The 16,737-nt window shown below is 41.7% G+C and overlaps 1 protein-coding gene and 1 long non-coding RNA gene across 3 annotated transcripts in view; one reads left to right on the top strand and one right to left on the bottom strand.

Annotated features, from left to right (window-relative positions):
- Nucleotides 1–4,266: 4,266 nt before the first annotated feature.
- Nucleotides 4,267–16,195, bottom strand: LOC143820992 (uncharacterized). Its single transcript, XR_013225619.1, has 4 exons — nucleotides 16,056–16,195; nucleotides 8,253–8,368; nucleotides 6,100–6,218; nucleotides 4,267–5,128 (listed from the first exon to the last, which is right to left on the bottom strand). It is a non-coding gene; the product is annotated as an uncharacterized LOC143820992 (long non-coding RNA).
- A 154-nt stretch (nucleotides 16,196–16,349) lies between these two features.
- The window catches only part of VWDE (von Willebrand factor D and EGF domains), a 57,213-nt gene continuing 56,825 nt past the window's right edge, over nucleotides 16,350–16,737 (top strand). For both annotated transcript variants that reach the window (XM_077304487.1, XM_077304486.1), the window contains exon 1: nucleotides 16,350–16,558. In XM_077304487.1, coding sequence (XP_077160602.1) covers nucleotides 16,477–16,558 — 82 coding nt within the window. In that variant the 5' untranslated portion in view covers nucleotides 16,350–16,476. The remainder of the gene's footprint in view (nucleotides 16,559–16,737) is intronic.

Below are 16,737 nucleotides of genomic sequence, written 5' to 3'. Positions count from 1 at the left end.
GGGTAGCCGAACTGTAGCCCTCCAGATGTCCCTGGACTACAACTCCCATGAGCAAATGCTGACTACCTCTGGTCTAGATATTTCCAAGAGTTTTACTCTCCCCCACAAAAAAGAGTCCAAAATACTTAGGCACATGAAAGAATCTGGAGGTAGTTTTAGCAGGGTCAGACTTAAGGTAACGTCCAGAGACAAAATCAACTCAATTACATATCACAAAAAACAGCATGATTTATTTACAGTACAAGAAGACTAGGAAAATGGGAGTACCTCTCTTTACAACAAAATTGTTACAGAACAGACATAACCAGAGTCCCTCAGCTTGTACATGATACCATGTGTACTTTTGTGGTTTACTGCAATCTGTTCTGCAGGTCTTGTATGTCAACTGTTGGCTGTAGTACAGCCTTCTTTTCTTGGAAGCCATGGGGAGCTGTGAAGTCCAAGCCTCTGGATTTCTTCAGTAAATAATACCATTACAGAATGAAGAAATACACCATGGCAGAACACTCTAAAAATTTATGCACAAACATCCCCCACTACTCTTTCACTTTAATTTTCTACTTTTTCTACTGATAACTATAAATATTTATACTAGCCTGTTCCAAATTGTTTTGTGGCTGACAGACTGCCAACAGCAATCACTGTATGCCTATCGGCAAAGTTAGCTGACTGTCTATTTCTGGGCCTACCTCCTGAGGAAGAAGTTTCTGGAAGGAGCCACAAAGCTTTCCACGTTGACACTGCCCTTCTTTTTGATATAAGTTTTTCTCACACGGCCCCTGTGGGACTGTAACCTTTATTGATTTTCATAACTGTTTCTTGGGGTGCATACAGATGCATCATCATTTGTATTTTTTTCAGCTACAGAGTGTTTCCCCCACTATGCTTCAGGCAAACTGTCAGCTTAATTTTGGGAGGAAAACCTGTTTCCAGTGCTCTTTCAACATGCATATAACCACAAAGGTGGAAAATGATCAAAGGTGATTTTTTTTTTGTAATCTGTGATAAAGCTTTATTTTCATTATTTAAACTTTGAAATCTGGTTTGAATGAGAAGGGGACTTGGCTTTGTGGATGATACAAGAACCAGTCAACACTGTGCACAGCCCAACTCTGAGTAGCTCGATGGCTTGATCTCAAGTATATAAATTGGCTTGTCAGTACTATGAAAATCCAGTTTCTACTCTTAACTGAGATTCTGGACAGTTACTGACTTGAGGAGATGCTGTTGCTCAGCAACGGAGTATCTGATTTGTATGGAGAAGGTCCTAGGCTCAATGGAGAACTACTGATGGTCAGTAGACATTACTGTAGGCCTGATTTGATATCTAAAACCATTTGTTGATTATTGTCTTGAGAACAAGCTTACAATAAACTATGATAAAACCAAGATTCTAGTCTTTGCTGAAACCCATTACAGGTACCACTGGCAACTGAGGGGAAAACAAATACAACAGGTAAACCACTTCAAACATTTAGGGATTCACTTCAGCTACAATAGCAAATGGCTAAACCATAGAGAAAAAATCCTAAAAGCCACCAAGGTGCAAACAGCTCTGCAAGTAAAGATCTTCCAGGCGACCCCTATTTTTTCAAAGCTGCAAATAAGAGGCTATTAGTGAAACTGTAGCATATTGGATGGATATCTATCTACTAGTTGCCCAAGATGAGAGAACAATCATTAGGCAAATAATGAAGAGAATGGATGACATAAATAGATACTGAGTTTAACGTCCAGCAGCATTTGCTCCCCTCAAATTGGGGAATCCTTCCTGTGTACAGATCTTTTCCTGTATATTTGAGAATATTAGATGACTCTCTAAGAATATCCTTTCTTTTAGCGAGCCTAAATACCCTCTCCTCCATTGTATCCAGAGGCCATCTTTTCGATACTCCTTTGGCTGAAAGGTTGTATTTTCATGGATGTGGTGTTCCTGACACCTTATATCACCTATCGGTATAGTGCCTCAGATTTCTCCATTTGCAAAAAACCCTAATCAAATGCTGGGAAAAACTGAAATTTACTAGTGTAGATGAGAACCAATACATAGAATTTTATATGAAAAGGATCCAGAGATCATCCAAGAGGTGGCCAAGATATTATCCACAATACTATGGGTAAATCATTCATATCTGAACCCCTTATCAGCTAAACAACACATTTATCTGTACCCCATTGTAAACTGCACATCACAATATGCCAACCTCATAATCTAGCATCTACTGCTTTATACATTATGAAGGATGAAGGATTATTTTATGGTATTATTCTTGTTCTACTGTTTTTCCTTGTGTTATGCCAATAAAGGTACTCTGTATTCTGAGAAGCATCCTATTTCCACCTTTATCTTAAAACCTTTTGTTACCCAAAGTGCTCTTAAATTTGGGGGGGGGGGGAGTTAGGAGCAAGAGAGGAAGGGGTAACCAAGCTCTTTTTCTGCTTGTATACAGAAGTCTGATTCCTGAGGGAAAACCCTGAAATAAGCAGGCCAAATTTGGTTCCAAAAATGATTTTTGTATTTTATTAAGAAACAGAAGAAACCACTAAATTTTACTGGGGGAAAGGATAGCTAAATAGGGAAAAAGAAAATATACTGCACCTGTCTGGGGTCCAAGTAACCAAACAGATGGGGTTGACAACATTGGGTGCAGAAAGCAACACTGGGTGTGGAAAGATCAACACACACATTGAGCAGAGTCCAAATCGTGACAGATAAAGGGTTTGAAATTCCCAGGCCAGCCCACAGACTGGCATGAAAGGCAGTAGTTTGCAATGCAGCTGACTGTTGATTGTCTATAGGTTATAAACAAATCTAATAGGGTGGTTGGCATATGAAGTCACTAGAGTGGGAGGTTTGGGATTATGTCATATACTAGAAATAAAGCCCATTCTATCATTGAATAAAATGGGTGCTAGGGGCCAACCCCCAGGGAAGGCTTCCCGGGGGTGTGAGATGCAGGGGCGACAGGGTGGAAGATGCAAAAAGACGCAAAAGTCCCCGAAGACGCAAAAAGTGTTCTCTCGGCCCCGGGAACCGCCTCGCTGTGAGTTTTTATCCCGGACAGGGCCCGCCCTAACTCCTCCCCAACAGCCCTTACCCTTTTATTTAATCCGCTCCCGCCGGAGCGGTTTAAAGATGCCTTTCAAGCTGAAAAATACCTTGGCTAGGTGTATCCTGAAGCATATCTAATCTGATTAATTTGTCACTAGAATCTTCTTAATGGCCCTGTATTGTTGAATCAGGAAGGACTCAGGAAGAACAATAGGAGAGAGATGCCACTAGGCAGAAATTGCAGTGAACAAATAGTTTGGGAGAAAGAAAGAACATGAAGTGAACAAAAGAAAGTCTGGTTAGTTCTGGAGGAGCCCCTCCCTTCACTAGACAGTCTGATGGTTCTGGCTGGGAGGGGCAATGGTCCTATTGTGCTCCCATAATTGCCCATTCAGCTTAAGTCTGTTGGAATGGCCTAAGGGAAATGGAGAAGGGAATTTTTCCAACTTGTTCTAGCAATTCCAGACAAGATGGAGATCTGGCCTGGATGCCAAGTCCAGGAAATGAATCCAATGACTTTCCACATCAAGCAACTGTCAGTCTGGTCTTTGTGTGCACAGTGACAGGCATGTGGAGGTGCCTTCTTGAAGACTGCCTTCTATTTTGAGGACTCTTGCCAGGGTAATATTTTGGATATAAAAACAGCTTCGGGGTCTACCTGGTATACAGTTCAGTTTCAACTGCAGTATTGGTAAGAATGTGTAGTAGGAGCAGGAAGCTGTATTGTCCCTGTAGTCATCAACAAAGGTGACCTGAAGATCATGTTCTGCTCCCATTTTGCTCCCTCTACTACTGCTTTCCTTTACAAAAAACATTCTGAACTCCATTCACTGGATAGGCTTGTATTCTTAATTCATTCTGCCTAGAATTGTGATGCTACAACAATTGTAAAATACGCAGACTAAAGATTTCACTGTGGATCATGCAGTTCAATGGTAGCTTCAGTGCAGAAAATCAAACTCCTGCTGGATGATTAGCTATAGCTGTAAACAAAAGGTTAGTTAGAAGGCATTGCCAGTAATCAAGTGTTTCCAGATATGTCCGGCTTACCTTCTCTTGTGGCCATTATATTCAACAACAGGGGTAGTCAAACTGCGGCCCTCCAGATGTCCATGGACTACAATTCCCAGAAGCCCCTGCCAGCATTCGCTGGTAGGGGCTTCTGGGAATTGTGGTCCATGGACATCTGGAGGGCCGCAGTTTGACTACCCCTTATGTAGAAGATATGTAGAAGTCTTTCCCATCTTCATCCAGTTTCTTCACAAGGAAATTGTCATCCCAGGGAATACACTGCGAAGAACAGCCCTCTTCAGAAGAATAAATGTCCTTTTCCTATTTACTTTTTCATTGTTTAAATTATGTACAAATTAGGGTGTTTTTTCCCCCAAGGATGGTGCCCTTGCTAGTTTGTTCAAACTTGGCTGCATTTTAATACATTTATGAAGCTTGAAAGTTCCCATTGTACTTTTGTATTTTGTGTTAAGATTAGGGCAAATTAAGTACAGCTGCATAGTAGTTCAAGAAGCATATTTCCTGGAATTTCTGCCAAGTTTATTTCTATCCTTTTCTGTCCCATCAGCCATTTACAGATGTCTGACTACATAAGATATTCCATATCTGAACCTGGCATACATAATCAGGCACCTTGGGTCCTTTGACCATCATATTTGATATTGAATACTAACTAATAACACATTATAAAGATTTTAATTTTTACCCCTAATTTGTGCTTTTAAATTGGATGGAGGATATTGTAGAGTGACTAATCTACATGCTTGTGTGTGCATGTGTGTAAATGTGTTATATGGTTTGTGATGGCCTCGAGCTCTGAACAAAATTTTTTTAACAAGATTTCAAATTGCAGACACCAAGGAACGGAAGGATGCACAAAGTATTACCGCTTTGTGACTTTAAGAGCCCTTGAGTCAATTGATGCAGGCCCATTAAAGTAGTCAGAGAATTGGTTCCTAGTGCAAGATTTGCCAACTAGCTGATACAGATGCCATATAGATTATTCAATATTCATCCATATAGCTGGTGGTTGGTTGTCACTGTGTCCACATTATGCCTACTTTGCTGTGGATAGAAAAGACAAGATTTTAATTCCATAATTCATGTCAGTTCTTAGCAAGGAAAACATTCTAATGCCATAAATTTATCTTAGCTCTTAACAAGAAAAAAGCATTATTTTTTCCTATTTGTGATTTATTACTTTCCAGTGTTTTTCTTGAAACAGAGGTCTTTTATTTAGATCTCAGAATTTAAATGCAATGGTTTGACAGCATTTTCAGTAGTGTCCTTTAATAAATAAAAGCAGAGAAACAATCTACTGTTCAAATATTGTTCCATATGCAGCTGGGTCCTGGTCCTTGGCAATTTGTAATTATTCATGCTAATATACATGGTTTGAATAGCAAGTTTCTAATTTTTAAGTGTTTATTGCTATTATAAGGTTGGCTGAAGCCATCCATAAGAACTTTTATTTTCTTAATCAAATGGGCTTTGGAACCTCTTTGTCTGACCTTCTATGAATGAAAGATTCTATCTCAATACTGACATTTCAAAAAGTTGCTAGTGTTTAGTTACGAACAAAGCATGTGTTGTATTCACAGTTCACAGTGCTAAAATATTCCTGCAAATTGTGACTGAAAAGTGAAGCCTCAGAAATCCTATCACTGTAGGAGGTAGAGTGGAAGGAAGTGTAATTTTACCAATGTAAATAACGGCTACAAAAAAGGCATTATTGTATCTCAAAAATGCACTTAGGATGAGAAGATATATTCAAGCCTACTTCCACAACTATTTAAAAGAATCCATTTGCATAGACACATCCATTAGCAATTTTTTAAAAATTATAGTGATTTGACTTTCTTTCCCAAGTTACATATAGTTAATATCTATGAGCGTTTCTTGGTGTAGTGGTTAAGAGCAGCAGCTTCTAATCTGGTTTGATTACCCCCGCTAATCTGGGTGACCTTGGACTGGTCACAGTCCTGTTGGAAGCTGTACTCACAGAGCAGTTTCTCTCAGAGTTCTCTCAGCCTCACCTGCAAGGAGTGGGAACTTGCCCCTCGGAGAAGCACTGGAAGCAAATGAATATGGGTCACTCCAAGCATCTGAGGAAGGTTCAGAAGGGGGCACCAACCTGGACGCGCCTGGCCTGAGCCTGTGTGGAAAGGGAACAGCAGTGAAATGGGTAAAAGGGAGTCAGAGGCACTATTTACCCCCAGGTGGATAGACAAGGGCCCACAGATGCAGCCTACTCTCAGTCCACATGCCCTGTCAACCCCCAGCCACAGGGTCATGCCATGGGTCAACAGTATGTGCATCTTCCCACGGTTGACCAGCACGCCCCCAAATTCCCACCTGTGGGTGCCATGGCCACTGAAACATTTGGTGGTAGGAATGGCCATCACCAGTTGGACTGAGGCCAAGAAGGTGCTGATGTAAAGTTTGTTTGTCGAACATGCGAACAACTAAAGAAGCAGTAGTGGAGCCAGCAAAAGTCCCTTATTTACCCTTCAGATACATAACATTTTACTGGGCATGTATAAGAAACTGCTTGCTGTTCCCATCTTTAAGGACATAATTTGTTTTCAAACTGGTAAGAAGAGACATTCTAAATAAATAAACAAAATACATGCCCTGTAGAAGGCATGGGCTTAGTCATGGTTATAGAGGAGGGAGGTTGAACTGGGCAAGACTCAGTTTTACCAAAGAGAAGGCCAAATTAAGTCAGAGCTAAACAGGATGAACACCTTTCGGTCTAAAGATTTGCTATCTTTCATCATCTCATTTTTCATTTCTTTGGGGAACAGAAGCTGCCAATCAGGAAACCTCTCTCTGTGGCACAATAAGATGACCAAAGAAAGAAGATTCCTGAAGGAAAATCCTCCTTTTGTCTTGGTCTGGAAAAGTAAGTTGTTTCAAAGCCCTCATTATACTCTGAAAGCCATCATTATTCCTATTCTAAATAGCATCCTCTACAAGAAGCAGCACGCTCTTAACAAATATACATTCTACTGGCTGCACACCTCCTAAATTAATTATGACTTTATGCATTTGAGTTTTAGATGCATTCAACATTTTACTTCACATTTCGATATCCCAGTGTTGATTGTTCTTGTCTAAATGACCGTAAATAAAGTAGTTGTTTGTACTGACTACTTGAAATATTTTCATTTAAGTGCAAGAAGATATATTCTGCAACATTTTTGATGCCTGATATCCCCGGATTTAGTATCCATTTCTAACATCCTGGAAAGTTGTTGAAAATACTGGACCTAGCAATTTTGGGGGTCTGGCTCCATTAGTTGGCTGGTTCGACCGCATGGCAAAAGCGTTTAACATTGTCATCAGGAAAAGAAATATAAGAGATATATGGTAACATTTCTATGCAAACCACAAAATGCATGCAAGATAATATACTACGCATTCACAACCAAAGTATTAACTGGTTATACAACCTTTGATAGGCTTTCTAATAAAACTTCTGTTTATTTATTTAGATCATTTATATCCTGCATGTCTCCCTAATAGGAAGCAAAGCACCTTACAACATTCTCCTCTCCTCTATTTGATCCTCACAACAACCCTGTAAGGTAACTTAGCCCGGGAGTGTATGTCCGGCCCAAAGTCTTACATGGCAGAGGAGGACTTTGATCCTGGGTTTCTCATAAATGAGCCCAACATGTTCACCACAACATCACAGTGGGTTCTACTTAATTAAAATGTCATTATGAGGCCATTTTGCTCATAAGGTATTTGTGCAACCCATTCTATAGATGTTTACTCATAAGTAAATCTGGCAGAGTTTACTGAGGCTGGATTTCACATGCACAGGATTGCAGTCTTAAAGAATCACAGTAAGCTGCCTTAATGTAAGGTAGATTTATCAGTTTTTACCTTTTCTTATCCAAGTGCTTTTCTTGATTGCTTTTCTTGATGTTCAAAAAAACCCTCATATGGCAAGAAAACAGGGGCAAGCCTAGATTTAATGACAATGAACTCCGAAAAAAGGAAAGACAAGCAAACCTGGATTTTATAATAATGTACTCCTGTTATCTACAAACATGTTAAGTAACTGGACTATCTCCGTAGCTTGCAAAGCTTTTTGACAAAGCAAGAGGGACACAAGACTGCTAAAAGAAAATTACCCTGGCCAAGAAGGTAACAAGGAAAAGACTGACAGAATAATTACCTTAAGTTGTCCTGGAGACAAATATGCGTGAATCAGCTCTCCTGAAGCTTGCTGTTCAGATTTGGAAGTAGAGATTTTATTGTCCAGTGATTAATGCTGCTCAGTGGTGCCTGGTCCTGTAATCAACATGCCAGATTTCTTAGAGACATTCCAACTCTTAAGGAAAATCTGATTCTCTAATTTATATGGAGTATTTTGTTGTTGCTAACTGTGATTTAAAAAAAGATATACATAAACAGAATTGAGCAATGCTGGTATGAGAATTGTTTTATTTAGCACATAATATGAAGGCTGAGGCACACAAGTAGGGAAGATGGAAAGCAGGGATATACTGAATAGGATAGATTAACATTTATTTAAATATTCATAGATCCCCAGGGCTGCTTTCAAAACCCCCGGCTGGGGCTGCTTTCAACCAACAAAACTACATCTAACCCCCCCCCAGTCCTATTAAAATTATACCACAAGCAGCAATCATAAGAAACATCAATTTCAAACATGCCAAGGCAAACAGTGTACAATAACACCTGATAATAATAAAGTTGGTATCAAGAAAAGTATCCCATAAATTGGGTGCCAGTACTAAGAAAGCTCTCTTCCTATTATCCATCTAGCTGATTTTTGAAGGTGGGACACCTGGAGTTCTTAGGAATTCAATTCTTAGAGCCCAAGACATTTATAAAACCCTGTACAATCTTTTATATTATCCCGAAGAGATACTATACAGGAAAAGAATGGTTGAGAAACCTACAAGTAGGTGGTGGCAGGATGGGATCATTCAGCGCCAACATGACTCTTGAAGACTTCGAACTCCTAGTACCTGATCACACATTGATTTCCCTAAGAGAAAACAAAACCCCTGACTTTGACTTCAGGCACTGGAGTGTGCAATCCTTTTGGAATATGCATGTAAAATCAAAGCATGGAAAACTGGGGGGGAGGAGAAATCCCTTTAAACAGATAAGAATGAATGGGCAATTTCCAGTATCAGCGTATCACATAAGGTTGACTTAAATTACAAAGCTCAGAAAATCTATTCTGACTAGCAGCAACTCTCCAGGAAGAAAAAAAAGTCTTTCCAACTACCTGCCACTACCTGAAGCCTTTTAACTGGCAACATCAGTTAAAAGGATTGCACCTAGGACCTTCTGCACGCCAAGTGTATGTTCTTACCATACAGCCCTACTCTGAACCGTCATCATGTTAATCTACTCCTTGCTAGCCCTCTCTAATATTACTGATCACATTCTTTTCATCCTAATTAATCCACACTGGTACTCTTAAATATAACCCTCTGGTTTTCAGAATAGATGAGTGCAGCAACCTTAGAAACAAAGAAGTTTTTAAAGAAGCAAATACAAAATGCTCGTTTCCAAGTGAAAATTCAGAAGTTCATAAGAAGAAGGTATTGGATGAACATCTGGAGCATAGGTCCATCCATGGCTATTGGCAACAAATTATAGATAGAGCACTAAATCTGGGGCAGTGATGCTCTGTGTTCTTGGTGCTTGGGGGGCAACAGAGGGAGAATACTGGAGTTCTGGCCCTGCTGGTGGACCTCCTGATGGCATCTGGGTTCTGGCAACTGTGTGACACAAAGTGTTCAACTGGATGGGTCTTGGCATGATTCAAAATGGCTTCTCCTATAGTCTTATGTTCCTATCACAGGAGGTTAATAAACAACAAAATAAGTCAGCCTTTTAAAAAGAACTTTCCATTAGCTACTCGGAGTTAATAATCAAACACAAGTTTTATTTTCCAGTATAAAAGTATGACTCTCCAACACCACCATCCCCATTTCTGTCCTCTGAGATCTCCAGTCGTAAGGCTTTTATGCACAGTTCAGTTCTTCGTTGCTTCATGTAGCCTGCCCAGCATCTTTTACACTGATTTCAACTGACAGGTCTGACAACAAATTGCTCAAAGCATTCCCTAAACCCATGGGTGGTCTCTGGAATTGTTACCATAGAAATTACCAATAAGAATCAAGTAAAAAGAGGTGAGACACAGTCTTTCCTACTTTTAAAAGATCAAACACAAAGGAATGGGAAACTTTTAGTGGAACTTTAGCAATACTAATTATTTGAATGACTTTTATCAGAGGCTTGGAGATTATTTTTCTCCCTGGGGCACAGATATTGTTCTTAGTTGTCAATCACAGAACCAATCTGAAATCTTGATGGTCAAAAGTCTCCCCAGCCTCATTTGTTTCATCACGTATGGTCCCTCCAACTAGTCAAGGGTGCATCTGGACAGCTTTTTGTTCCCCCAGACTGACACGTATAAATCAAGGCAAATTTAGGTACAAACTTAAGTAAACTACAATTTAGGGCACTGGATTATAGTAGTGATGGAAAGTGTTGTCAAGTCACAGCTGATTTACAGCAATCCTGAGTAGGGTTTTCAAGGCAAATGACAAACAGAGGTGGTTAGCCATTGCTTGTCTTCCGTGGTGGTCTCCCATCTACGTTCTAACCAGGATTGACCTTGCTTAGCTTCTAAGATCTGACAAGATCAGGCTAGTCTGAGTAATTCAGGTCAGATTATGAAAGGCCTCTAAATAAGTTTTTTAATTACAGATTTTTTGGCAATGCTATGAGGTTGTTAAAGCTGACAAAGCTGCTGCCCTAACTACTCATTATCCAGTCTTCAGCATACCAGTGGGGCATCTTTTGGGCCCTGACTCTTGTGTTCCTGGTTCCCTGCCTGGTCTGTTTGGCCAAGCTTCAGGGTACTCTATCCACTCTCAAAAGATCTATGTACATTTCTGTCTTTCCAGTTTTTAAAATTTCATTCTTCCTTCAAAAAGCTCAGGGTGGTACATGTGTTTCTGCTCTCTTCCATTTTATACTCACAACAGCCCTGTGAAGAAGGCTACACTGAGATAACTGCCCAAAGATGACTTAGTGAGCAAAAGGTCTCAGAGGCGATTTGAACCTGGGTTTTCTCTTTGAGTCAGGCTTTCTAATCGCTGTACTACACCACCTCTCCATCCTTCTAAACAGGGTCAGTTATAGGTTGTGTTCTAGCCTATAAATCAACTGTCTGCTGTGCTCTCCCACACGATCTCCCTTCTGCGACTTCCCTTATTCTGCAGAGCTTGTCCCCCATGAAAGCAATCTTAACATGCCTGTGCTTCTTTACTCACTGCAATATTGAAGGTATTTCTATATGTGTAGTATGGATATGTGAACAAAATTGTTCCCAACATCTCAATGAAATTATCCCCAATATCTTTTCTGAGTCAGACCTCACTTCTTCAAATGCATATGATTTTCCTTTAGGAGGCTGATGGATTTCAACTCCATGCAACTAAATCCTAGACTGTCTTCCATGGTCATAATTAAAAGGGAATTTCCATGGTTGTTGCAGCAAAGTGAAGCAGAAATCAAATGGCACTTTAAGAGTTAACAAATATCAATCCCAGCATAAACTTTCATGAGTAAGACCTCACTTCAGATGTGTATGAATAAATCCTTCATCCTTTCCTAACACAACAAGTTTTAGGAATCTAGCATAATAGAATCATAGAGTTGGAAGGGGCCATACAGGCCATACAGTACAGTCCTATTGAACAGACTATGTGGGATTCTTAACAGATTTATTTAGAATTGCTCTCTAAGGCTGCAATTTTATGCATACATACCTGAAGTCAGGCTTTATCAACCAAGGATTCGTGAAACCCTGAGGTTTCTTGACAGCCCTGGAAGGTTTCCTGAAGGCGTGGACGTTAATTAATTTGTTATATATATATGGAAGCGTTGTTATATATATATACGTGGAAGCGGCCGTGTTCCCTGAGAGTGGGTAGAAAGGGAGAGGGGTGGGAGATGTGCCACATGGTCCGCCGCCCCCGAGGTGGCAGGGCGTCGGCAAGGGAGGATGTCAGACCGCTGGCAAGGGAGCAACCGCGAGCCGCGCTGTGCACGGCTCGCAATTGCTGCCTTGGCGGCGGCGGGCCAATCACAGGGCCCAATCAGCAGGCGCTTCTCGCCTGCCAATTGGGCCCTCCGATTGTCAGTCCGGAGGAGGGGCCAATTGGCACCCTTCCTCATCCCGGACACAGCCCGCCCTAACTCCTCCCACCCAGCCCTTACGGCATTATTTAGTCCGCGGCACCCGCGGCGCAGCAAGCGGTGTTAAGATTTTAAGTTAACCATTTATCAGGTGATATGACCATATATGGCCATGTAGACCTGTCCCCCCTTTCCCAAAATGGCCAATGATGGGTCTGGAGGGGGTAGGAAGGAGAGGGGCCCCTCGCGGGTGTGTAAGCAGCTATGTTTCCCAACCATGTTCTCCATGATTGCACCTCTTCTGGGGTTTCTTGAAGCCTGAAGCATGTTTCAGGGATTTCTCAACAGTGAAAACACTGAGAAAGGCTGTTCTAAGTAATCATGCATATGATTTAGCTGCCTGTATGCTGCTTAATCTTTCCCAGCCATGGAATATTTTATGAGGATAAACACAGTTGACAAAAAAGTGCTAAATGTTATAATTCTTATGCAAAGAAAGGTACATGGATTTTAACATAATCCACTCTGTTCTTGAATGTTGGTTCAGAATAATACTTCTTAACTTTTAGGATCCTGAATATATGATCGAAAGCCAAGAAGGTTACTTAAAGAAGAAAAGGAGCATATTTTTCCATGCTTACTGATGACTTATTCTAAAACAACAATGTGTCAGCACTTAGCCAAAAAAAGTGTGGTCTGTACTCTGAAGTCTAAGGTCAACCTCAGCTCACTCCAAGAACAATAAATAATTGTATTCTGCCTACGTTCCACATATGATATCTTTTCTCAGTATTTTCTTGTGCTGTACCATTAAAGTGCCATTTTGGAAGGAAAGCACTTGAGAAAAAAAGTCCTAGTTTTTTATCATTATCTGCTATATCTGCTCACTCTTTTTAAAGATTCGTTTCTCTTTTTAAGTTTAAATAAATGTACTTAAGGAACACATCTGTTTAATATTTTTTCACTAAAATGTTGTAGAGTTTGAACAGGCAGGATCCTCAGTTGTTATAAACAAACTTCCATTAGATGAAGATCTGGCCAATTGGTTTACTATGGACTGGCTAGTAGGTCAATAATATGTATTCATCAAAGTTACAGCTATATAAACTCTACCTGCTATACACTGGATTGCAAGTTCTGGGTTTGAAAAGTATCTGTAGATTTGGAAGGTGGAGCCAGGGTTTGGAAATGGGACAGCCTCAGCAGGGTATAATGCCATAGAGTCCAGTCCACCTTTCAAAGCAGCCATTTTCTTGGTCATCTGGAATTCAATTGTAATAGCAAGAGATCTCCAGGTGGCACACGAAGGTTAGCAACCCTAATTATATACATCAAGTTGTGCCAAAGTTAGAAGTTCCCTTTATTATAATATGAGACTGACACAGTAGAAGACTTCCAGCTTTCTTTAATCAGCTAGTCCCAGCTCCATTCCCAGTGAAGAATGACCCTATGACGAAAGGAGTGGGTGGCACATGAATCAGTTATAATGCAGGAAATAAAATGAGTAAGGGATTCTGCAAATAGGGAAGCAGACTGAGGCAGGGAAAGGATGGCCTGTATTTTATCATCAGCTCAAGATTTACTTATGGCCAAAATTTGTGCTGCCTTTCTGTCCTCATAAAGGCCTTGAAGGCTTTGACGAATTGAAAACATGCAGAATAAAATCACATATTGAAAACCATTAGAGCCAACAACAACAATTATTAAAACCAGAGGGGAAATATGCATTAAAACAACAATTAAAACTTTGGGCAGGAAAGAGGGATCACTGAGGAAGCACCCAACAAAACAAAAGAGTCTTAAGACACTGACAGAAGATGCCAAGAGAAGAAGACACACAAGTATTCTGGGAGAAGAACTCCAGAGTTTTGTTACCACAAATGAGAAGGCCTTCTCCAAATTCACCATATACTTCAACTCAAAAAGTGGGGGCATCTGAAGCAGACTGGGAGCCAAAGTAGATAAGCCAAGACTGGAGTGATATGGTCCCTACAACTCACTTTAGCAAACATCCTGGCCACAGCATTCTCCACCACTTGAAGTTTCCAAACAGTTTCAAGGATAGTCCCACACTGAGTACATCGAAGGAATCTAATCTAGATGTAACCATGGCATGTAGCACAGTGGCATCCTCAACACCAACTTAGACTGACAATGTGGACACTTGATGAAATTTGGATCAGATAGCAGTAGGAATCTTTAATGCACAGTTTGTCACAAGGCTGCTGTAGACATGAGGGGATAGTTTGCAGTGGTGGATTTGGTGCCATGGGTATACTAGGATATTAAAATAGAAATCTGGATGTTAGATAAAAGGAAATGCATTCCTGTCCAATTTGGTGCCCCTTAAGGAAGTGTGGCTGGATGGAGTCACTGAAGCAGTTGGTGCAAGCTTAAATGGACTTCGGGGAATGGTAGAGGCCTGGAGGATCATTGTCCATGAGGTCACGATGGGTCGGACACGACTTCACAACTAACAACAACCAAAAGGAAGTGTATTCTGGAGGAGGTGGAAAGTGCTGTCAAGCCACACCTGACTGATGGTGACCGGTTAGGGTTTCCAAGGCAAGAGAAGAACAGAGATTTGCTTGCTTCTGCCGAGCAATTTTCACTTTTCTTAACAGTCTTCCATTCAAGCATTAATCAGGGCCAATCCTGTTTAGCTGGCAAGGTCAGACTAGCCTGGGCCATCCAGGTGAGGATGCTGCATTCTAGATAACCAGATATTTTGCTTCTTTGGTTGGGCAAGTTCAACCCACACACACATACATACTCTGGGAAGAGGGAAAAAACTGGTAATAAAATGCGAGAGTAAAGTTTGTGGCATTTCTACGCAAAGCTGAACGCTACATGAAGAATGCACAATGGCCACTCACAATGGTAGAGATTGGGAACATGGTACTGGGAATATCCTTATCTTCATATCCAGGATCCACCTGCTGAAACACCTTCTCTTGAATACTGTATTCATGTGCTCAATAATCTCAACTGTTTTTCTCAAACTGGCTATATTAGGGCTGGATTACACAGGCAGAATGAGAGGGTAGAATGAACTGTAACCATTTCAAAGTACAGTTGGAGCACTCCACTTTAAAATACGACACCTACAGAAAAGTACATCACTCTTCCGTACTTAAAAACATGACTAAAAATGTCGTTCACACCAATTAAAATCCATTAAAATTTTATAAATCCTATAATTTCTGCACAGATTATTGTAACATTTTATTCAGAATCATAGAACTAGACAGTACCTCTAGGGTCATCTAGTCCAACCCCCTGCACAATACAGGAACTCACAAGTACCGGCCCACCCAGTGGGCCCCAATTTCATGCCCAAGTGATTCCCCCCTCCCCCCCCACAAAAATCTCCAGAATTCTATCACCCCATAGTGGCGATCAGCAATTCCCTGGGTGTGCAAGGAAAGGCCATAAGAGACAAACACTGCCACATCGGCATTTTAACTTTCTTGCGCGGAGCACAATCTAGCAATTTTAATCCTTTTTGCTAGATTGTTCCAGTTCAGCTAAAATGAACAGATCATCCAAACCATATGAAGGGTGCACTGACCAATTAATCCCCCCTCTTCTTTTTTAAAAAATAATTTACTGTGTGCTGCTGCCTTGTCCCAGAGAGCTTCTTCTCTATGGAAGAATTTCGGAAGTGTGGCTCCGCAGCTAAACCGGGGAGGGGTATTTTGCACAGGGCTAATCCTGCCTGGAGGCTCCTAAAGTCACATGGCAAAGTGCCCCAAATACTGTGAATGTGGAGAGCGAACTGCCGCACCTGCAACTCTTCTTCTCTGGGATGGAAAGGTTATGAGATCCGGCGCCTTTCCGCCACCGGGGAGAAACCCAGCCGCACGCAGGTTCGACTTGGAGGGAACCAGAGGCCCAGAAGGTCGGCCGCGGCCCCTCCCAGCGCCGCTGCTCCAGCAGCTGTTCTTGTGCGTCTTCGCCTTCTTCCAGGCGACCGGCCTGCAGGGAGAGGGCGCGCGAGACGGTCCCGGGACTTTGCAACGGGAAGGACGTTGCTGCACAGCGACGCGGGCAGCAACTCAGCAGAGCAACTTCGCCCGGGGCTCTCTTGGGAAGGGAAGCCCACTTGCCGGCTGACGGCTGGTGAGGGGGCGCTTTCTGGTTGCCTTGCCCTCGGAGCCCGTGGGGAGGAGTCCCACAGCTCGGGACACCTCCAGGGACGAGAAGCGATGAGCCTTCCTCGCCCGTCGAAGCCTTTGCTCGCCTGTTGGGTGGCCCTGATGCTCCTCGAGGCAGCGCTCTGCCAGCCGGGTAAGAGACGGGACGGGGGCCAGGAAGGACGTGCGTCCGCGAAGCATCTTCAGCGCTCGAGTGATGCGAGGTTATGACGCTGTTGTAAAGCCACACGTACTGTCTGCTATAGCTTTACTCCGTTGTTAGGAATTCGGGGAGTCTTATGTTTAGGTCACGCGTGGCTTTGAGAGTGGGTT

The sequence above is a fragment of the Paroedura picta genome, chromosome 11 (assembly GCF_049243985.1).
Source record: "Paroedura picta isolate Pp20150507F chromosome 11, Ppicta_v3.0, whole genome shotgun sequence".
Classification (NCBI taxonomy): Eukaryota; Metazoa; Chordata; class Lepidosauria; order Squamata; family Gekkonidae; genus Paroedura; species Paroedura picta.
The sequence above is the reverse complement of the archived record's forward strand: the minus strand, read 5'-3'. Positions and strand labels throughout refer to the sequence as shown.